The sequence below is a fragment of the Bos taurus genome, chromosome 29 (assembly GCF_002263795.3).
Source record: "Bos taurus isolate L1 Dominette 01449 registration number 42190680 breed Hereford chromosome 29, ARS-UCD2.0, whole genome shotgun sequence".
Lineage (NCBI taxonomy): Eukaryota > Metazoa > Chordata > Mammalia > Artiodactyla > Bovidae > Bos > Bos taurus.
The window spans coordinates 26,050,349-26,072,270 of NC_037356.1; the positions used below are offsets into that span (position 1 = coordinate 26,050,349).

At 52.7% G+C, this 21,922-nt stretch overlaps 2 protein-coding genes across 2 annotated transcripts; one reads left to right on the forward strand and one right to left on the reverse strand.

Moving 5' to 3' along the window:
• Positions 1-2,998: 2,998 nt before the first annotated feature.
• Positions 2,999-14,107, forward strand: IGSF22 (immunoglobulin superfamily member 22). Its single transcript, XM_024987391.2, is given in 13 exon segments — positions 2,999-3,110; positions 5,008-5,139; positions 5,353-5,489; positions 6,708-6,807; positions 6,890-6,929; positions 7,124-7,301; positions 7,964-8,068; positions 8,575-8,737; positions 9,383-9,804; positions 10,576-10,854; positions 11,053-11,245; positions 12,367-12,654; positions 13,629-14,107. Coding segments are annotated over 13 exon segments (2,625 nt in total). The 5' UTR covers positions 2,999-3,001.
• Positions 14,108-17,541: 3,434 nt separating this feature from the next.
• TMEM86A (transmembrane protein 86A) lies at positions 17,542-21,922 on the reverse strand. Its single transcript, NM_001035388.1, is given in 3 exon segments — positions 17,542-19,035; positions 19,399-19,663; positions 21,772-21,922. Coding segments are annotated over 3 exon segments (723 nt in total). The 5' UTR covers positions 21,793-21,922; the 3' UTR covers positions 17,542-18,598.

Genomic DNA, 21,922 nt, shown 5'->3' on the forward strand with positions numbered 1-21,922 from the left:
GCTTCCTGTGTCTGTGTGATTGCCTCTCCCCTCTACTCCCTGCCTCCCTGTACCCCCATCTTCTTGCCCCTCCTACTAGTACAGATGTGCGTGCGCACACAGACACACCCACGCACATCCAGGCCCTTGAGATCCCTAGTGCCCCCTTGTGTAGGTTGGGAGATGGCGTGAATCCACATTTGAAATTCCAAAGTCCACTGAGCATAATTCTCACTTACCTGCACCCTCGCATCCAGCCAGGAGCCAGGGGCCCTGCGGAGCCACAGGGACAGATGTTGGAGGCTTTCATAGAAGGAAAAGTGGCTGGCAGGCCACCATCTTTGACAGAGGAGCCAGAGATGCCAAGGCCAGAGCAGGGGGACCTTCAGACTACACAGGCCCCTCCCTGTTGGCCAGCCCACTTATTTGCCCTGCAGGTCCCAACAGCAGCTGCAGCCCAGCAATTTGCCTTGCAGGGCCTGGGCTGAGAGCAGTCCCGCCCAAGGAACCTGGAGAATCTGCCCCTAGACCAAGATCCTGTGCCTTCCAGACACTCCCACTCTATTCTTACCCCAGCCCCCAGGGATGCAGCAAATGCAGCTGTCCTGCCCCTGCTGATAGGTGTGGGTCACCCCAGGGCAAGAGGGAGTCCAGGGCAGGACTGTTGACCAACAAGCAGGTCCTTACAAGGTCGCAGAGCCCTGAGTGGGCTAGTCAAGGGTCTGGGCTGCAGATTTACTGCAGACAATGAGGAAAGAACAGAGGAGTGGCTTAGACAGAGGTCCCAGAGAAGGGGGCCTCCTCTCCAGCTACTCTCCAACAAGAGGATGGGCCCTCCTACCCCTCTGCCCCGATCAGGGTGTTGAGCAGCAAGACTGGAATGGGGAGGAAGAGCTAACATTTCCCCTTCTTTCCTGGGGATGGCCCCGTGAGGCCATTCAGGTTGTGCAGGCACCAAGTGCAGAGCACGGCATGAACAGTGCTCCCTGGGCTCTCCCCTAGTCACCCGCTCCTAGTCTCTGGAAAACACAGACCTGTTGCTTTGCTCCCCAAGCCCTATTGGACACACACACTACTCTGAGCCCCTCAGCTCAGAGAGGTCCCGCCCAGCAGCAGTGAGAACCCAAACCTCTGCACAAAGGGACAGAAAAAGAACCCCAGGAACACCATGCTCGGCCACCTGCCTGCCCAGACCCCTGCACTTCCTCCAGCCCTGGCCCCAGCTACCCCCCAAAGCAGTGTGCCAGCTGGCTGGGGCAGCTGTGGAGCCTGAGTAAGGGATCACCCCCAGGGGGCCAGACATTTAAGGAACCAGTGACTCCGGGTGGTCACATTGCTGGGACAAAAGAAAAAGGAGACTGGTCAGGCTACAGCCCAGGCACCAGCTGGGTCTCCAAAGTCGTGGGTGGACACAGCCTTTGAAGGTTAGAAGGGACTGGTGACACAAAGGTAAGGCTTCCCTCTTTCCTGAGGAAAGGGGCAGAGTCTGCTTTCTGAGCCCAGAGGGGGACAGCAGGAGCTGGGGCTGGGGAGATGTCTCCAAACCCGGAGGGACCAGGTAGAGAGGTGTCATCGGATGAGGGCGCAAAGTTTAGCCCCAAACCTTCTGGCTTGGAAGAAGGCTTTGGGGTCCTCTGGAAGGGCACTGGACTGGGAGTCAAGGGGCCAGGATTCTAGTCTGAGTGACCTTGGACAGGTCATTTCTCAGATGTCAGTTGCTCATATACAAAAAATTGGGGTTTAAAAACTGCAACTCTGTGGCAAAGGAAATGGCAACCCATTCCAGTATTCTTGTGGAGAATCCCATGGACAGAGGAGCCTGATGGGCTGTAGTCATCAGGGGGGACGACTGAGCGATTAACACTATGTTGTACCTAAAGATTCCCACATGCCACGACAAAAATCAAAGATACCATGTACTGCAACTGAGACCCAGGGCAGCCAAATAAATAAAAATAAGTATTAGAAGAAAACTGCCACTCTGGTTAAAGAAAAGATGGTATGTACATCTATTTGATGGAATACTGTGTAGGTGTTAACAAGAATGGGAAAACTTCATAAACAGGGATGGAAAGACCTCCAAGGTGTACAAAGTGAAAAGAGAGCTGAATAGCTTGTATAATAGGCTACGTTATGTATTAAAAAAAAAAAAAGAGGGGGAGGATGAAGACAAAAACATATTCAAATTTGTAGGAAAGAGCTCCAGAAGGAGCATAAAGACCACAAGTGGTTACCTGTTGCGGAAGGCTGGGAGATAGAGGGCCTTGGGAGCAGGAGGGAGCCTCTTTACATGGATGTTTCTATTGTTTTGTTTTTTAACCATGTGATTGAATTACCAACTCAAAAATTACAAGAAATAAAGACTCAAGCTCCGTCTTTATCATATCGGAAAGGAAAGCAGAGCTGTAGGAATGTGCTGTCATTTGTCTCAGCATTCCCCCAATGCCAGGGCTCCCCAGGGCCCGGCAAGAAGATCCAGTTTCCTTCCAAGGCCAGCTCTAGTGTGGCTTAGTCAGGAAGTTCCTTCTCAGGTCTGACTTCATTCCCTCCTGATGAAGCCTCCAGCACTGCCCCACCCCACCAGTTCCATGTAGCTATCAAAAGGTATCCTCAGCTCCCTCTGGGCCTTGCTGGGTTCACTGGGTAAGTCTAAACCCTATCTCCTCCCCCTCCAAGGATCTGGAATGGTTTGGGGTTACATAGTCATTGGTTACATACCCATTGGTCCTTGTAGCCAACCAGGGAAAAGGAGATACCAAGGGAAGAGAAGAGAGGCCAGAGGGAAGAGGCTTGCCACCCAGCCTCTCCTCACCCTCCCTGTAAACAGTCATCCAGCTTCTCCCCACCCCTCCCTGTAAACAGTCATCTCTCTCTGTGTTCACCTGCTCTGTCCCTTCCCCTACCCCGCTGTGGGGACACACACACACACAACATCTCTGAGTCTCCCTCCTGCTCCCTTCCTTATCCTTCACGGCATCATCCCTTCCTGGTCCTCCCAGGTGAGTGCCCACGCCTTGTCACCATGACGACCATTCACCACAAGCAGATGCTTCAGGAGCACGTGTCCATGGAGTTCTCCAGCTCTACCACCCACATGCAGACCTTCTCCTAGACAACCAAGATCGTGGGAGGCAAATAGAGTGGGATGGCTGGTAAGCGGGCGGACTTAGGTAGAGGCAGCCTTTCTTCCTCCCATCTTTGTGACCAATGGGCCCCTCAAAAGCCTGAGATACCACCAACAGCCCTCCCAACCTGTGCTTCTAATCTGTGATTTGATAAAGCTAAGCCAGCAGGATGCTTGCCCACAAATGCTATCTCTAGGAAAACAGGAAAAATCAATCACATGGATATGTGTAAGTGATTGAACTCTTAATTGCTGGAGATCAAAGCCATAGGCAAATGCACAAATTTCTGATGGTAGAATTTCAGGCATGGAGGAAGTTAGGGAGGTAGCCGCCTTATCTGTTTAAGAATAATGCTGGCCCTGCTCTACTTAAGAAAGAGAAGACTTGGGCTGCCAGTGGAAAGAGGATGAATAGATAAGCCAGTAACTTGAACTTCCAGGTGTTCAGACTTGGGACCAGACTTAAGGGAGGGCAGAGCCAAGGGAAAGCTGAGAAATGGTCTCAGAACAGAACAGATTGCTTTAGCCATGTCTCTAGAGGAAAGTGATTCCAAGATGACAAGGGACCAGGATATCGAATACCTGTCCTCCCAGTCATCCCTCCTTCAGTCAGTCCTCTGTGCACAGAGGTCAAGGCCAGAGAAGCAGCAACTCCCCCTGGCCAAGCGAGGCATGTGTGCGTGCGTGCTTAGTCACTTCAGTCGTGTCTGACTCTCTGCAACGCCATGGACCATGGCCAGCCAGGCTCCTCTGTCCATGGGATTCTCCAGGCAAGAGTACTGGAGAAGTGTTGCCATTTCCTCTCCAAGTGAGGCATAGCAAGTGGAACAGCCAGGACTCAAGACCAGAAGCTGCAAACTCAAGTGACTATAATTTGTGATTCTCAGCCCTGATGGCACACCAGAACCACCTTAGTGTACAGGTGGGAGGAAAAGGGAGTAAAAAAAAACAGTGACATGTGAGTCTTACCTCAGACCGTTAAATCTGATAGTGTTTTTAAGATCTCCAGGGACCCTGATTTGCAGCCAGACTTGAAAACCACTGTCGGATAGCGTCCAGGAGGGAACATAAATGCAAAAAAAAAGTTTGAGGTGAATTGCCCAGAATGTAGCCCATTGAAAGGGACAGCCCCTCTTCACCTCCCACTGACTGTTGCCATGTAGGAATATGCGTCTAGTGTTAAGGATCCAGAAATTAGAATTTTTACATGAAATCTCTCAATTTTTAGATGTAGGGCTCCTTTATGTTTAAATATTAAAGGAAAGGAAAGTGAAGTCACTCAGTCGTGTATGACTCTTTGCCATCCTGTGGACTGTAGCCTACCAGGCTCCTCAGTCCTTGGGATTCTCCGGGCAATAGTACTGGAGTGGGTTGCCATTTCCTTCCCCAGGGGATCTTCCCAACCCAGGGATCGAACCCAGGTCTCCTGCATTGTAGGCAGACGCTTTACCCCCTGAGCCACCAGGGAAGCCCATTTAAACATTGGAAAGGTCAAATAAAAAACATCAGTAGACTAGCTGCAGCCTGTAGACCTCTGGTCACTGGGGGACCAGAACTTCCAGGAGAGGAACCCAAAGAGACCCATAAAATCTAAAAAAGAAATCTCCTTCTAAAAAAAAGGGCGGGGGGCGGGGGGAGTGCAGAGGGGGAAGTAGAACGCAAGACCTTGACTCAGTAAAGATTGTAAAGATTGACCGACCACTGAGGGATGGATAAGGCTTTCGCTCCCCTAGTGGTTGGCATTTGCCATAACACAATGACCCGCCGACTATAAGGTCCTCCTTTCTTGGCCAAAGCGTTTCCTGTTCTCACTGACCTAAAATGCTCCACTGTCCCCTCGAGAAAAGGTCCCAGGCTAAGCTCTGCCTGGAGCCCATTCTAACCTCTCTCGCCTGTCGGCACAGAGGAAGTGGTGGAGAGGAAGTTCTCCAGCTCCACAGAGTTCTTCAGCTTGGTGACCCAAAGTTCAAACATCTCTGCTGGCGAGAATGTCCCGGAGTTCATGGAGAAGCCTCAGCCGGTCGCCTCACCCGAGGGTGTGTCCTCCCAGAGTCTCCCCAAGGCCCCGGGCGCTTCCGTTTCTATCCCAGTGCCCCAGCTCCTCGCTGCTGCTGCTGCCACCCCCGCCATCGTCCCCCAGTACACAATCACTGGCGGAGACAAGCCAAGGGTCTCTCCCCAGCCCAGAGCTGGGAGCAGGTGGAGATGCAGCTTCCAGGCTAAGGGGCAAAAATAGGTGCCCACTGCAGGGGATAAAGCCGTGTTCCGAGTCCAAGCGCAGGGGAACCCCAAACCCAATGTCTCCTGGGAGAGAGAGAATGGCATGCCCATCAAGGAGTCTGCCAAGATCTTCTACAACAGTGTGAACAAGGAGCACGTGTTGAAGGTGCCAGGGCCAGTGACCCCTAAGGCCAGAGGCCAAGACCCTGGGATGGGCCCCAGGTCCTCTCACAGCCAAGAGATCCACAATGGAGACCCAAGAGCTGGGAGATGAGAAAAGGGGTTCTCAATGCCCTACCGGAGGAGCAGGATAAGAGAGGCTGAGTCAGGAGCTAGGGCGTCCTTGCCAGAGTGAGCAGGGGGCCAAAATTAGGGGCAGGGCAAGGCAGAGCTAGGGCAATGCCAGAACAAGGAGGGGGCAGGACCAAATGGAAAAGAGAGAGGTTCCAGCAGGTGAATGAGCCCCAGAGGAACGTGAGACCAAAGCTATGCCCATGGCTAGAAGGGAATGAGACCAGGGGACCTCAACCAGGCTGAGGTGAGGTGGGATCTGCACGAAGGGAAGGGCTAGTCAGAGTGGAGGTGAGAGTGAGGATTCCTGGGCTCTTCAGGGGAACATTCCAGAAGAGCAATGCCAAGGGCCGATCATCCTAAGGTCTAAGCATCTTCTGCAGCCTCTGGGTCCAGACCCTTTGAGGAAAGGGCGGGATCTCTGGGGGACCTAGGCCTATAATTACTGGGTCCAGACCCTTTGAGGAAAGGGCGGGATCTCTGGGGGACCTAGGCCTATAATTACTTCTGTTCCTAGATCTGCCCTGACTTCCCACTGTGAAAAGGACAGAGCCTCCCCTCTCCCCACCCACGCCAGTTGCTTCCTTCCCATCAAAAACCCATCATTGGGCCTTAGCACCCCCCACAGTACACACAAGCTGCCCCAGAGCCCCCTACTGGCCAGCCACTCCTTACACTCATTCAGTCAGCTCATTCAGTCAGCAAGCCCTTTCAGGAAACCCACTGGTACCTAAGCACCTTTCTGCAGGCGCCAAGACAGCCTTGTTCACCCCCATTTCCTCAGGGCTCAACCCAATACCTGACACAGAGGAGTAAGTCTGTTAAATAAAGGAGCACTCAGCCCAGTGCCAGAAACTGCAGATAAAGTTGCAACTCAGAGGAAGTCCTTGTCCTCCAGGAGCTCACAGCCAAGGGGGAGAATCCCATGTGGAATCAGGCTTCAAACAGACAGACTCACACTGACTGCTCCCTAGCACCTTCCAATCATAGAGACAGCTCAGTCCTCCACACATACATCCAGCACTCAGCTCCTCCCCCTCCTCCCAAAACACTGTCTCCCTTTGGTTCCCTCCCCCCGGCCTGACTGATCCAGCTGGAGTCACTGACCTCAGACGACTCTGACAACTACAAGTGCACTGCACGCAATGACCATGCAGATGCCATCTAGACCGTGTCCTTGCTGGTGACTGAGGGTGAGCCAGTCCAAGCCTCCTGGCCTTTCCTCTTGGGGACCAAACTCCCCCTGTCTGACCCTGTCCCTTTCTCTGTCCTCAGGTCAAGAAAAATTGGATTTCAAAAAGATGTTGAAGAAAAAGTGAGACTGGGAGGCTCCTCTTTCCAGGGTGTGGTCCCCCCACCCTCCAGGCTTTCCAACAGGGCCCTGAGTTAATGGCCCAGACTCCAAGAATCCATGGAGTAGGGAGGGGCATCTCAAGGTTGGGAGAGCCTCCCTCTGTCTTCAGAGAAAGGCACTAAATCCAGGCTTGTCACCCACTTCCTTCCTTCCAGTGGACCCCCTGCTCCCAAGAAGAAGCAGAAGAAGGTGACAGATGAGAAAGAGATGCTGTAGACTTTTTTTCCCAAGGTGCCCAAGAAGGACTTTGAGAAGGTCTGCATGGAGTATGGTTTCACCAGCTTCCGGGGGCTGCTCAGGAAGCTCAAAGGGATGAAGGAAGTGGAGGTAGAGGTCAGTGGCCCTCAGGGGGGAGGGGGCTGCAGGCCGGGGCTGGGCCTTACCAACAGTGCTAGTGCCTCTGGGACTCCTGGAGGCAAGGTCTCCTCACCCTGCCCATGCCTAGTCAAGGGCATGCTCTACTGCCAGGGCAGTGAGGAACTCAGGTCATCTACCTTCCACCTCTTATCTCTTGACTGCTCCCTAATATATTTGCATCGACTTTGGAATCTGACAGACCTGGGTTCAAAGTCCAGTTTTACTGCCTTATTAACTGGGTGAACTTGGCGGGGTAGTCTCTCCAAACCTGTTTCTTCATCTGCAAAATGAAAATTACTTTTGCCCTTTTCATTTGTTTTTATGTTGCTGTTCTCACTCATTCATTCAATCAACTTGTCATTGTGAAACATCTGCACCAGAATTAGAGGACCTATACGCAAGGGGACCTCTCTACTCAGTAACTGTTCTTCAAATGGTGTTCCTTTTTCTTCCCTTATCATGTCCGTTTCCCCCTCCATCTTCAAGTTGTTCCATGTGGAGGGAGGGAAATGCAGCTATCTAATCAGCCTAGTCATTTGTCCCTGGAAGCTCAGAGGGCTTCTCCAGGCCTGGGGACACAGACTGGGCAGATTCAAGATGCTTCTGACCCCTGCCTTTTTGTTATCATACTCCCTCAGGCCATCTGAATTCTGAAAGACATAACAGCCAAGGTGGACACCACGGTGGTCTCTGCCTGCATCATGGAGCTGAAGGACCCCAATGTCAAAACACCGTGGGTCAAGGTGGGGATTGGAATATCGTTTCTTTCTCTTCATCCCTTTCCTTCCAAGACCCTCTCATTACCCATAAGCCCTGTCCTCTTCTCCATCCCAGCAAAATGATGCCATCTGGCATGGCTGAAATGGGCTGGGAGCTGGGCTTTTTTCTTGGGTGTTCCACCGGTTCGCTGTTTGATTTGAGACAATTACTCTCCTTTCTCTATGCCTCAGCCTACCAATCTGAAAGGCTGAATTAGACAGTCCTGAAGATTACTGATGATATGGACCTCTAAGAGAAAGCATCTAGTGAACTCATGCATATTAAGAGTTCGGGCTTTGGGAGAGGCAGGGACCCTGGATCCCACCAAGCCAGATAATGAGGCTAGAAAGATGTTAGGGGCCTCTGACTGTGTTTGAGAACCTTGGAAAGGTAGATATGGCTCCTTTCAGCTCAGGCTGGCCTTATGGAATGGAATAGAAATCTCCTCTTAAATCCATTCATCAGTTTTTATACCTAGTCCATGAGGCAGGATAATGAGCCACTGAGGATCTGGTACTTCCTGAGGAAGTATGATGTGAAGCAGATGGGCACCGAGTACACGCTGCCCATTACCAATGTGAACATGAGTGATGCAGGCACCTACAGCTTGGCTGTGGCCAACAGGTGGATGAATGCAGAGCTCATGGTGCTGGGCACGAGTGTGGGCACGAGGGACCACAAGGAGGACATGGTCAGGGTCAGGGCAAAGGAATAACCAAGGATGGGGTCCATGGGGATATGGCAGGAAGGACTGTGGGGCTAGCACAGACTGCATGGGGTTGGGCATTAACAGGGGAGAGAAACGTGGGGTCTGTGGATGGGACCACGAGATAAAGTGCCGTGGGGCAATGTGGCACAGTGCTTAAGAGTACAGCCTCTGGAGGTGAACTGCTGGAGTTCAAATCCTACCTTCTGTCACTTATGAGCTGTATATCTGGGACAAGTGATTCAACTTCTCTTTGCCTCAGTTTTCCCATCTGTAAAATGGGAGATAATAGTAGAATCTTCCTGTGTGAGAACTGGATGGTTGCCTTAATAGTGCCTGGCACATATCTAAAGTCACATAGATACATATTCTTTCTAAAATTGCTGTTAATGTTATTGGGAAGGAGACCATATGAACGTCATGGGAGGGGATTCCCATGATTCACAAGCAGAACAAAAGGAAGTATGTTTTCCCCAGCTGTGGGCTACAAGAGGCTAATGACACCTGAGTCTTTATGCTGCCTTCACCATCCTACCCCTCAGGAAGGACCAGGGATCAGCCCAAGGACTGCCCTTCCTACTCTTTGCTGCAGATAAGTCACTGAAGTTCTTGGGAGAGATGAAGCTGGTGAAGGTGACAGAGTGCCAGACAGCTGTGTTTGAGATCCGCCTCTCTAGGAAAGTGCCCGACTTTGTGTGGAAGTTCAATGGAAAGGAGCTGAAGAGGGGTGAAAAGTATGAAATCACAGTGTCTGAGGATGGTCTGACCCACACGTATAAGGTTCAGGATGCCAGACTCAGTGATGGTGGTGAGTTCTCTGCCAAGGCAGGATACCTGGTTCAGAAGGCCCAGCTCACTACTGACCATGAGTGTTTGGGCCAGAGCTTGAGTGGTGGGCTTCATGCCACAGCAACCTCCATGTGGGCATTCATCCCTCCCTCCATCCATCCATCTATCCATCCATCCACTCATCTATCCATCCATCCATCCATCTATCCATCTCCTCCTTGTAAGGTCCTTTGATGAATAGTAGAAAAATAGAGAGCTCTCCTCTCTGCTAACTCTTAGTCTGGTGGGAGACATAGGTGTGGAAATGGAATTAGAAAAAAAGTTCTTAAGCAAGGAATCAAGACACACTAAGATCTTACTATCAGCTGGGAGATCACGAGCCAAGAAATTATTAGCCTTTATGGGTCGAGTGTCATATATTACAGCACATATCATATATTACATCTTGACTACATACATTCTTATAGCTAGTTTGGAGAGTTACACATGACGGTGAGTCACACATGTGAACCACTCTTGACACATGTGACATGGGATAATCATTGCTATGATGGAGACACAGAGACTGTGGGAACCCGGAGAAGAGATACCACCTTGCAATGTCAGAGGGGATGTGATAAGATGATGACAAAGCTTTACCAAGAAAAATGAAAAGGCATGCAGTTTTCAGAGAAGGGGCAAGAGAAGAGAACATTTTCAGCATGTGTAAAGGTCCAGACGCCAGAGAGACAATGCAGTTATGGTTGGAGGGCCAAGGGGGCATTAGAGATATTGGCTGCAGTGCTGTGAGGAGGTAAAAGCTGTTGCCCTGTTTTACATATGAGCAAACAAACAGACTTAGGAAGTGAATACACTGCACAGAGTCAGCTAGCAAATAAGAAGTAGAGCTGGGAATTTCCCTGTCAGGTACTTCTATGAGTTGGGTACACACTTCATGTCACAGGGCCCTGTAGTTTCTGGGGTCAACAAGAGGACCACAGCAGCATCTAGCTGCAGGAAAGGGTTGTAGGAGGTTGGGAGCAGAAGCAACCGTTCATTTGTCTGTCCATAGGCATCCCTATAAAATTTGTGATCACCCTCAAGAATGTGCACGTGAAAGAGAGGAGCCGTGCCTGCCCTGAGTGTGAGCTGACATCCAAGGATGTGACCTTGTACTGGAAGAAGGATGGGCAGCTGCTGGTGCGAAGCTGCACTGAGTTTGACCTCAGTGCCCGGTTGAAGAGTCACATGGTGGTTTGCGCTGGGACAGCCTTCTGCATCCAGGCCGCCTTCTCTGTGAGTCATTCCTGACCCTGACCCCCAGATGCCCACCACTAAACCCAGATGGCTACCATGGCTACCATAGCCTCTGCTTCTGCCCCTCGCCAGACCCCTGGCACCAGAGCCTAATAGGAGACTCCTGGACAATGGGAGGGGGCCTGCCCCCAAATACCACCCAGGTGACCCATGGTGCCATCTCCTGTCACCACCCAGGGCTCCCCACCACCCAACATGATCTGGCTGAAAGATGGCATCCCTACCAAGGGCCAGGAAATTATCACCAAGAGCAAAAACCACTCCCAGTTCCTCATCAACAGCACCAAGTGCTCTGACTCAGGGGTGTACTGCATTGAGCTCCAGAATGTGTCTGGAGAGGTGTACCATGACTTCCACGTGTGTTTGGCAGGTATGACAATGAGCAGAGGCCTGGGTAGACATCTCTGCCTACACTCCCCTCTGCTGCTGGAGTCTTAACCACTGTAACGGCATTCCTTAAGGTAGTCAGGCTCCTTTGGCACCACAGAGCAAGACTGTTGGCTTTTGCCTTAATGGGCAGAGTTGTTTCCACTTTTTCCCAGTGTCTTGAAACCCCAGAGGCATTGAACTAGGACTAAGCCCTTGTTTCAGTTTCTGCAGTCCTATCTGGAGAGCTTCACAGCATATGCAGAGCAGGGTTAGTGAGCAGAGAGAGAGGCAGGAATAGGTAAGAGGCTGGAGAGACAGACGGAAATGAGTCCATTAAAAATTGGGGTAACTGGCCTGTATGTTATTGGAAATACTTACAAAGTATGTGATGTGGTCACCTAGAAAGCCCTTTTGGGGAAACTTCACAATCCCACGGTGTCACTGCCATATAGCTTCATTAGAATTCCTGAACCACAGCTGAAATGAGCTTCCTATTAATTTTTAGTTTCCCCCCAGATACCATTTAGAATTTTAATAATAAAGATGGTGGGTAAAACCTAAGAAAGAGCCTTTTCATCATCTTAAATCTGCAGGTTTTGAGGTTTAACACATTGTGTATTCCTAAATTTGCATTAATCACGATGCTAAAGAATATGTGAAACATTCTTTTGCATTGATGCATTTTGTACCTCCCTCTGTTAAAAGCATAACAGCCCCTCCAAATTGGGGTGACCTCTTAAAGAGAATTGGAAGCTTTATAATAAAGCCCTAAACCCCCAAGGGATGAAGGGGTGAACTTTTATTAAATGGGCACTTTACCCAAACATTATTATGATAGTTATTGTTAGTCTTTTTTGCAAGTGAGGAAATGGGTCTCCGATAGTAACTTGCCTAAGTTCACAGGGCTAGTAAATGACAAAGCTAGAGCTACACTTCATAAATAGTTCTGACTCCAAGACTCTGGCTGCCTGAGACTTAGAAGGTGAAGGTGCCCCATCCCATCTTCCTTAGGACTTGGCAGGTGGCTGGCACGGGGGCACGATATTTCGGCGGGGATGTGGAGGACGATATTCGGGCACAATATTTCCCCAGGGAGGCTGATGGATTTTCGGACCCTTCCAGATTTTCCGCGGCCACCCACAAACCTACAGCTGTCTGAGGAGGTCACCAACACAGTGACTCTGACCTGGAACCACAGCCCCGACCTTCTGGAGGGCGGCGAGGTCCTCTACGCCATCATGGAGAGGGATGCCAGCACCGCCACCTGGCTCACTGCGGTCGAGCGCGTCTTCAGCAACAAGTACACGGTGACCGACTCGCTCCCCGGCAGGAAGTAGTACTTCCGAGTGCTGGCCCAGAACGAAGCGGTGACTCCAAGGATACCTGTCTGGCTCGTCAACAAGGACAGGAGTGAGTCTAGGGACTTAGGGGTTCAGATCGGTGATCCCTGATGGCGGGGATGAAATAAAGATTGCCAGGGTTACCCAATGCTGAGAAGCACTGAGGTGAAAGCGCTAACGTCGGGGACCCTGGGGAGAAAAGCTGAGGTCTGGAAGCCTAGGGGAGGGGATTCCTTCGGGGGACTCTGAGGGGTGGGACTAACGTGGAGGTGGGGAGATCCCCTGGGGGCGGGGATGCCGGTAGGGGGCGGGAAGGAGGGGTGGGGATGGCGGTGCGGGACAGGGATGTGGAGCTGAGAAGCTGTTCCAGGGGAGAGGCTAACTGACGTCCTGATTGAGGATTCAGGGAGGGTCCAAGAAACGGGGATGACATCCAGAAACCCCGGAGGGAGGGGATTAAGGATTGGGATAGCTGCAGGAAACTTGAAATATGATTCAGTTGGAGAGAGCAGAGACGATGGAGACTGGGATGGCCTTGGGGACAGCTTGGACGGGTGCGGGAGTTGGGGGTGGGGGGATGGTGGTGATCAGACACATGTACACCCGTGGCTGATTCATGTCAATATATGGCAAAAACCCACCACAATATTGTAAAGTAATCAACCTCCATTAAAATAAATAAATTAATTAGGGAAAAAAAAAAAGCCAGTCAACAGCCCGGTCCGGAAGCTGGTGGCGGGAAAGAAGTCTAGGATGCCCAGGTCTGGAAAAGCGCAAAAGCCGGCGGACCTGGGTTTAGGTCTTGGAACCAGCAGTGTCATGGGGGTGGGAGAGTGACGAAGGGAGAACTTCAGGAACCACTATGAAGTCCGGGGCCCTAGAGCTGACGGTGCGTGGGAATCTAACCCAGGTCATCGGGGTTTCGTGAGCTGGGTCTCCGGGGCGTCTTCCGAGCTCTAGGCGGGAGCGCGTGGGTGGGGATCTTGGGGTGCGCTCACCGCTCGCCACGTCCCCCACTCCCACCCCGACCCGACCCTTGCACAGTCGAGGATCTGAGCGCCAATCTGAAGCCGTACCAGCAGAAGCACTGGCGCCACGTGCCGCGCTTCCTGACCCCGCTCAAGCCGCACACCGTGACCTTCCTGGGGAACCTGCGGCCCACCGTCACCCTCTACAAGGGCCACGTCAACATCACAGCCAACTCAAAGTTCTGGTACAACTCCACTAGCAGCGTGTGCACCATCGTCATCCCCACCTGCACGCTCAAGGACAGCGGCGAGTACCGCGTGCTGGTGGAGAACAAGCTGGGCAAGGACTGCAGCAGCTCCAAGCTCACCATCTATGGTGAGGGCGCCAAGCCGGCCTCCAGCAGGCCTGGAGGTGGTGGGCGCCCCCGGCTGAGTCCTACCTGGGGTGGAGGCGCAAAATGGCAGTCTTGTGGGAGGTCGATCGATTATTTTCGTATGGCTGACACTATCTTTTATTTAATCTGCCATGGGGTGGTGTACATATTCTCTAACTGACCAAAGTTCGAACCACTCTGCCATCTTCTCCATATCGTTTGTTATGTATCTGGCCCCTGAAGACTTGGGAGTTGGCAATCAAGAGTTTGTAGTTTGCAACCCTTCAGTTCAGTTCAGTGGCTCAGGTGTGTCTGACTCTTTGCAAACCCATGGACTGCAACACGCCAGGTGTACATCACCAACTCCCCAAGCTTGTGCAAACTCATTGTCCATTGGGTCAGTGATGCCATCCAACCATCTCATGCTCTGTGGTTCCCTTCTCCTCCTGCCTTCAATCTTTCCCAGCACCAGGGTAGTTTGCAACCCTTGGTGGGCCTAAACATGCATTTGAAAAAAAAACAGTAGTGATCAGGTCTAAACCAGACTTGACAAGCACAATCTCTCTGGAAGGGTTCTAAAAGGAATCTTTTATATTGACAAAAATTTCAATATATTTTGATGTGCAACCAAGACAAAACTATACTGGTCCAGGATAAGGATAGACAGGAGGCGCTGAAGGGAATAAAGGCTTCCCCCCAGGTGGTGCTAGTGGTAAAGAACCTGTCTGCCACTGCAGGAGAGGAGGGTTCGATCCCTGGCTTGGGAAGATCCCCTGGAGGAGAGCATGGCAACCCATTCCAGTATTCTAGCTTGAAGAATCCCATGGACAGAGGAGCCTGGTGGGCTACAGTCCATGGCATCACAAAGTTAGACATGATGGAAGCACACGAGGGAGAAATGGTAGGAGGGAGGCCCTCCCTCTGCACACAGGTGTGCCATGTTTCTGCTTATGTGTGCACAGGCAGGGGAAATGCTTTATTTCCTACACATTCTACTGTCTTCACAGCTAGATAGCTAGTTGCATGAACTCTCTAAATGCAAAGATGACCTACCTTGCTCTTCCCCCTTTGCGTTAAGCCTCCTAGCTTTGTCATGATCCTTTAAACTCACCCCCCACCACCTACCTCTCCAGCCTCCTCCTCTGCCACTCTCTGAAGTTTCCATGGCATGTATTGGTGTCCACAGTCTCCATGGTTACAGACTGTAACTGTCCTGTTACAGATGTCTGTCTCTGGGGAAAGGACCATGTCCTGTTGCTGTCTCTCAAGTACTCAGCTAAGTGCCTGGCACTGAGATGATGCCTTCACAGTGGCTGCTGAACTGTGGAACAGAACCAGGCCAGGGAAGGCACCGTGGGAGACATCCAGCTCTCATTCCACAGCTAGAGAGATCCCTGACAACTTAATTCTGGTTGTAAGCACATGGGCACAAGGCCCTGGCTCTAACACTAATCAGCCATGTGACCTTGGCAAGCCACTCTAAGCTTGTTTTCTCATCTAATTCTTAAGGCTGTTATGAGGATTAAATGAGATACTGCATAGAAGTGCCTGGCACACTGCGTGGCATACATTAAATGAATAATTGGCAGCTCTTGGCCCCACACACTCGGCTGACCTTGGCAGACTGCAGCTGGGAAGGACTGAGGATCCTAGGCAGGGTCCAGCCCCTGGTTTCTGCATAGTGACTCAAAGTCCAGGAGTTTGGAGGCTCCCTTGTCCCTAGGGTCATTCACACTGACAAATACTTTCTTTGCTCTTTCAGACAAAAATGACAAGTCAGTTCTAGCATCTGTCAGAGAGTCTGCGGAAGAAATCAAAGTACCTTTTGTGAGCTCCAGCCCAGCCCAGGCATCAGGAGGACACTGTGATGTGGGGCTTCTTGGCCTGTCCTCTGTGTGGTCCCAGTGAGGGTGGCCCTGCATGCTCTGTGGTGTTTGTCAACATAAACATTCACTGAAGGGATGGGACATACACTGAGTGCGTGTGCCTTTGCGTATATTCCTGACCATGGTGTGCATCAGGGACCAAGGAAATGGGACTTGGGAGTGGGATGCGGACACTCAGAAGCCCAACCCCTGAGAGCCTGCTCCAGACCCACCCACAAGAGGAGCGACCAGTCCCCTTCTGGCTGGGCCTTGCCCTGCCTTCCCCTCCTCCACAACTGCACTGTACCTTGCCCTCCCCTCAGGGCTTAGCAGGGAAGTTTTCAACTTCCTCCCCAGCCTGCCCTTCCCATTTCTTTACTACAAGTAGGTATGTCTTCAGTTCTAGGATTTAAATGGATCAAGACCTTGCCTTTTTAGTGTCCAGGGTTCCTACTATCTGGGCATCCCAGGTGGCTGAGTGGTGAAGAATGCATTTGTCAATACAGGAGACACAGGTTCGATCCCTGGGTCAAGAAGATCCTCTGGAGAAGGAAATGGCAACCCACTCCAGTATTCTTGCCTGGAAAATCCCATGGACAGTGGAGCATTGTGTGTTACAGCCCGGGGGTTGCAAAGTCGGACACAACTCAGCGACTGAGCACACACTCATGCATATTCCTACTCTTTGAGAATTAGAGAATCTGAAAGCTAGAAGGGATTGGTCATCCACCTCACTATGTTTGACAGCAGCAAACTCTTGCTTAAAAATTTTTTAAGCTACTGGACTTGAAACAAGGATGGGGGTCTTTGAACCTCCCTCCTCTACTTTATTCTTTTGCTAGTTCCCACCAGCAGGGCTTCCCTGGTGGTTCAGCTGGTAAAGAATTGGCCTGCAATGTGGGAGAACCTGAGTTCAATCCCTGCGTTGGGAAGATCCCCTGGAGAAGAGAAAGGCTACCCACTCCAGCATTCTGGCCTGGAGAATTCCATGGATTGTATAGTCCAAGGGGTCGTAAAGAGTCAGATACGACTGAGTGACTTTCACTTTCAGCTCCCAACACTAATCTCTGTACAGATGCTAGTTTGAAAATTACTGATTCATTCAACACCCATACGGGGCTTGAGTCTACCACATCCCCACAATTGTACAACCCCTCTACTGATGGAGTACTCATTACCATCCATGACTTCCCTTTTTACTCTGGGTCAGGGAGCTGCCCATTAAGATGAAAATGCCTCTGGAGTCAGGTGACACATTATTCTGCCAGAGCTTCACATCTAAAGCATGAATCATACAATCTAATCTCATTCCTCCCAGCTGTTCAGCTGAGCCCAGACTCCAGGGAGGAGGAGAAGCATGAAGGGAATCTAGATTATTCTGGAGCAGGTAGCAAGTCTGGGCTGGGGAGGGGAGGAGGTGGGTAGCAGTAGAGGACACCAAGTAATGAGATACGGGGCACCTGTGCATAGGGGAGGGCATTAAGGACAAGTTTGGACGGTGGCAACTACTACCCATCCCCCATCCTCCTGAACTACATCCTCACCCACACACGTGACCAGAAAGTGAGACCTACTCCAACCAGCACAGTGTCACCAGAGCCAGGGAGCCAGCCTGACGCCAACATGCACTGGACAGGACTGTGACCCGCGCTGCGAGGACACCCAGGGCCCCTGGTGCCATGCCCCCACCCCCACCTCTCCAGGACAGGCACGTGCCACGCAGGCAGACAAGCAGGGCAGCCAGTGACTCTTGTTTTATTTTTTTTATTTTTTTTTCACGTGAGCAACAGGACGGAGTAGTCCCATCCTTGTTCCCCTTGCATTGAATGTGCCTTGGGTCTTATGACCCTAGAGTGTCATTGGAGCCCCTTCCTCTTGCTCCCAGTGCAGCAGGGGCAAGGAGGAAGGAACTGAGGGTGGGTGTGTATGTGGGGGGTGGCCCAGCTCTCTGAGCCAGGTTCAGCAACCCCTCAGCAGCTCCCTGAGGCCCTCTCCCTGTAAGACTTTGACACACAGCAGGTCAGAGACAGCTGGCAAAGTAAGACATAGGTAGGCTGGGAGACAGACCATACAAACAAGACTCACACACACACACACAGGCTGGCCCCTTCCTTTGGCATGGTTCCCCCTAGCCCTGGGGATAGGATCTGAGGGTAGTGGTGTGGGGCTTGAGCTCCGGATGCCCTTTGAGAGATGGGACCAACTTGAATCCTTGGTATGCAGAACTCCCGAGGCCAAAGTAGTCCCCAGTCTTGCCTACCTGGACAGACACCCCTCCACCTTCCCACCCAACACTTAGACATTAAGATTGTTCAAGTAACAAGGATAGATGCAGGAAAGGGAGACTCCACCCTCATCCAGTCCTTCCACCTAGAGGCCTGTGAAAGGTGCTTCAAGCCCTGGACATCTCAGCACAGACTCTTCCCCTCTTCACTCAACTCTGCGTAAATCAGAAAGAGTGGAAGTGGGTGAGTCAGACTCTTTTATCTAGTAGAAGTGGGGGAGGTCAAGAGGCTGAGCACCACAGCCCTCCAGAGGGGCTCTGACAGTCCAGATGGGGTAGAGGTGGGAAGATCCTGGCTCCGGCAAGGAGCATTAGGCTGGCTTCTTTTAGTTCTCAGCATGGTCCTGGACCACTAGCTTTGCTAGAAGAATCTTTTTTCTGCTTATCCCTCAAACTTGCACATTTCACAGGTGGTACCTGCTGCCCCAGGTTGGTACTGTGGTCATCTCAAGCCAGCTCTGGCAGACTCCCAGGTTCTGGACTCCAGTCCCAGGAGAAGAGAGAGGTGACCAGAACCTGACCCTCATTTGGCCTTGCTCAGTCTGTAGTCCTCCACTGGCTCCCGGCTCTCAACAGCTGACAGGGCGATGAGCATCTGGGCGGCGTAGTAGGTGGACATGATGAGTGCCCGCGAGTAGGGCACAGGGAAGCAGAACTTGTCGAGGGCGATGGTCAGGTCTGAGACAATAAACAGCAGTGCGCCAGTGCCCGCCGCTAGCTCAGTCCAGCGCCAGGCTGCCCCGACCAGCTGTAGCCCTGCCATTGCTCGCCAGCCCATGAAGCCGATAATGGCCACATAGACCCCCACTATGTAGGTGAAGGCACCCGTGAGGTTTGGGTAGAGGAAGGCATAGCACAGGCCTGACAATATTACCATCAGCAGACCTGTCCGAAGACCCAGTGGCCGCATGCCAAAGGCCGAGGCGTAGAGCATGTGGGTCACGGCAAACATCAGCATACCTGGGAGTGAGAGGCGATGATGGGATGTTGAAGGCAAGCTCAGGTGAGAAACGAGTAACAGGAGATGGGGGTAGGAGTGGAGTGCTTGGGATAACCCAGGAGCTCTCTCGGGGGAGTAACAGGGGTGGGAAGAAATCCACGAAGGTAAAGATACCTCCAAACTCTCCTGTGGTACTCCAGAACAGATCACCGTATCACTGGCAAGGTAGTTTGCCAACAGGGGCCCCAACAGTCTTTGGCCTCAGAACCCCTTTAATTCCCTATGTTCTTGTTTTAAAAAAAATTATCTTTCCTAAATCCTTGGCCCCTCCCCAGGGTCCTCTAGCCCAAGATTCCTCCCAGGTGGCGACTGTGATGACTGACCGTGGACAAAGTAACCCTGGTCCTGCCAGATGAGGAAGGCGTCGCCTATGGCGGAGAAGACGAGCCCCACGAAGATGCGGGTGGCACTGGGGTGGGTCAGCAGGAATCCCAGGCCATGGGCCAGGAGGAAGAGCCAGAGGCAGAAGATTGGCAGGCACTTGATGAGGGCGCTGACCCATGATGGGCTGGACGAGGGCAGCCAGAGCACGAAATACACACAGGTAGCCTTGAAGAAGGGCACCAGCTTGGGTCCCTCACTCTTCACCTGGAAGACATGGGACAAAGGCAGCATTCAGAGCATGGGAGCCCAGAGCGGGGCTCAGAGCAGGACCCTCAGCCCAGGCATTCACCCCAAAGACAGGCCCACCTCCAAAGCAGGGAGGACTGACACAAACCCAGAGTGACCTGCCCCAAGCAGCCAGTGTGAAAGAGCCCGTCTTTAACTTGAGGCTTAAATGATTAGGAAGACAAAGGGCTCCATTGAGCCTGCTACTCACTTCCCATTCTTGGCCCTGGGGCAGGACCAAAATAGTCACTGGGCAGAAAGCAGACTTTGGGATAGTGTCCCATCCTGCAGCCCAAGGCTTCACCCTTTCCGCCCCCTCCTTCTCCCCCTACAAAGCCCCCTCAGCCTCTCTCTGGCAGCATCAATCTCCAGCTGTCTGGAATAGAGTGGAGTCAGCAGCAAACCACAGAGATGCCACAGCTGGCCAACTTGTGATCCTCAGCAGTGGGGCCAGGACACGGGCCCGGCAACACCAGGTGAGTGCCAGGAATGCGTGAGAATGAGCACTGTCAATCATCTCAGCTCCCACTGGCTCTCTTCTCAGCCAGTCTACAATTCAGCCTCCACTCTAGCTGCCCTAGCCTAAAGGTACCATCAAGGACAAGGAGAGAAGACAGGGATGCTGCCTAGAGAAATGCACCCATGAATGGGGAGCAAGAAAACTGTCCCTGAAATACCAGCAATCTCGGGGGTTGGGGGGTTGAAGAAGGTGTCAGTCAATCCCATTTCCCAGAAAACAAGAGCAACTTCAGGCACATCAGAAAGAGAGGCAGGAAGAGGAGGCAGGGTTCTCTCACCAGCTTTTGATCTGAAGCCAGCAGTCAGGCTTGGAGGAGATGAGGAACTGAGAGGGGGAAGTTAGAGCAGCTGACTGGGTCTCAGCTGGATTAGGGGGGAGGGCAGCTAAAGAAGGGTTGTTTCCCAGGCCATGCAGGCACTCTACAAGCTCGGGGAGGGAGCTGCTGCGAATATTCTGAATCTCGGATGCCCTCAAGCTGTTTTTCTTGGACATTTGGTACTGGGGCTCAGAGAGCGATGCAAGGAGCTGACGTTCCCGGTATACTCATGCTCTGCCCAAAAGACAGGTCTCTGGCCCAGTGAGCTGCCCAGCACAGGGCTACGAGTACACACTCAGACTCTCAGACCTCCAGGCCGTGGTTACCTGGCACTGAACAGACTGTGATGAAGGAGGCTGGGAAGAGGCAGATGTGGATCCAGGGGCTAAGCTGGCCCTTGCTCTGCCAGGGGTGAGAGCAGTGAGAAGAGATGACAGAGTTCCTTCCTGCGGAGATTTCCCTATTGCAGGCTGGTCAGGGCAGGGACACAGGCAGAGGAGGAGATAGCTTATCCTCACAGTCCCCAGATCTCCCCAGCCTCACATGCCAGCCCTTGGAAGCATCTATTCCACAGCACTCCCCCAGGCCCCCTATTCCCTAGAAGAAGAAACAACAGTAGTAGCTGGGGAGGCTTTGACAGTCTTGGAGAACCCAGCGCTAGGAGTAGGGGAGGGGCGGAGAAGAGACAAGAGTTCAGGTGAGAAAGTCTGAACAAGGGGTGTCAATAGAGAACGACCCCTTTTCCCTTCTGCGCGTGATCCAGGCTGCCTAGACTCAGAGGCGTCACCTACACTGCCCGAGACTTGTTGTAAAGATGAGAAAAGGGAGGGAACGAAATGGGAAAAAGACTCCCAGGAGGTCCCAGCCCCGCTCCCGCTCTCCCCCTCTTCTCTGCGGTCTGCCCATGCAGAGCCGGCGGCCCGCTGCCGTCCCCTTCCTCTCCCAGGCGGGCCACCCTGCCGACCCGCGCCAGACACACGGAGATCAACAAAGTCACGCTTCCGAGTCACGTGCCCGCTGTTTTCCTCCCTCCCGCGGACCGGCGGGGGGCGCGCGGAGGAGGGGCGCCGGAGTCTGGGATGCGGGAGGCCGCGCCGCCTCCCGCCGGGGGGCGGCGGGCGGCCGCAGGATCCCTGCCTTTCCTCGTCCCCACCCCGCCCCCCCGCCCGCGGCTTGGCCTGCGGAAGCTCAGTCCCCAGGCCGGTGGGCTCCGGCCGCGCCGGACACTGGCTCGCTCGCTCACACACTCACCACAGTGACCGGGGACACCATGGCGGCGGCGGCGGCTGGCACCCGGCTCCGGGAGGCAGCGGCCCGGGACGCGCCGCAGGTGAGGAGGCGACGAAGTAACGAAGCCCGGGTGACCGACGATACCTCCCGCGCGCCGGGCGCCGGAGCTTCT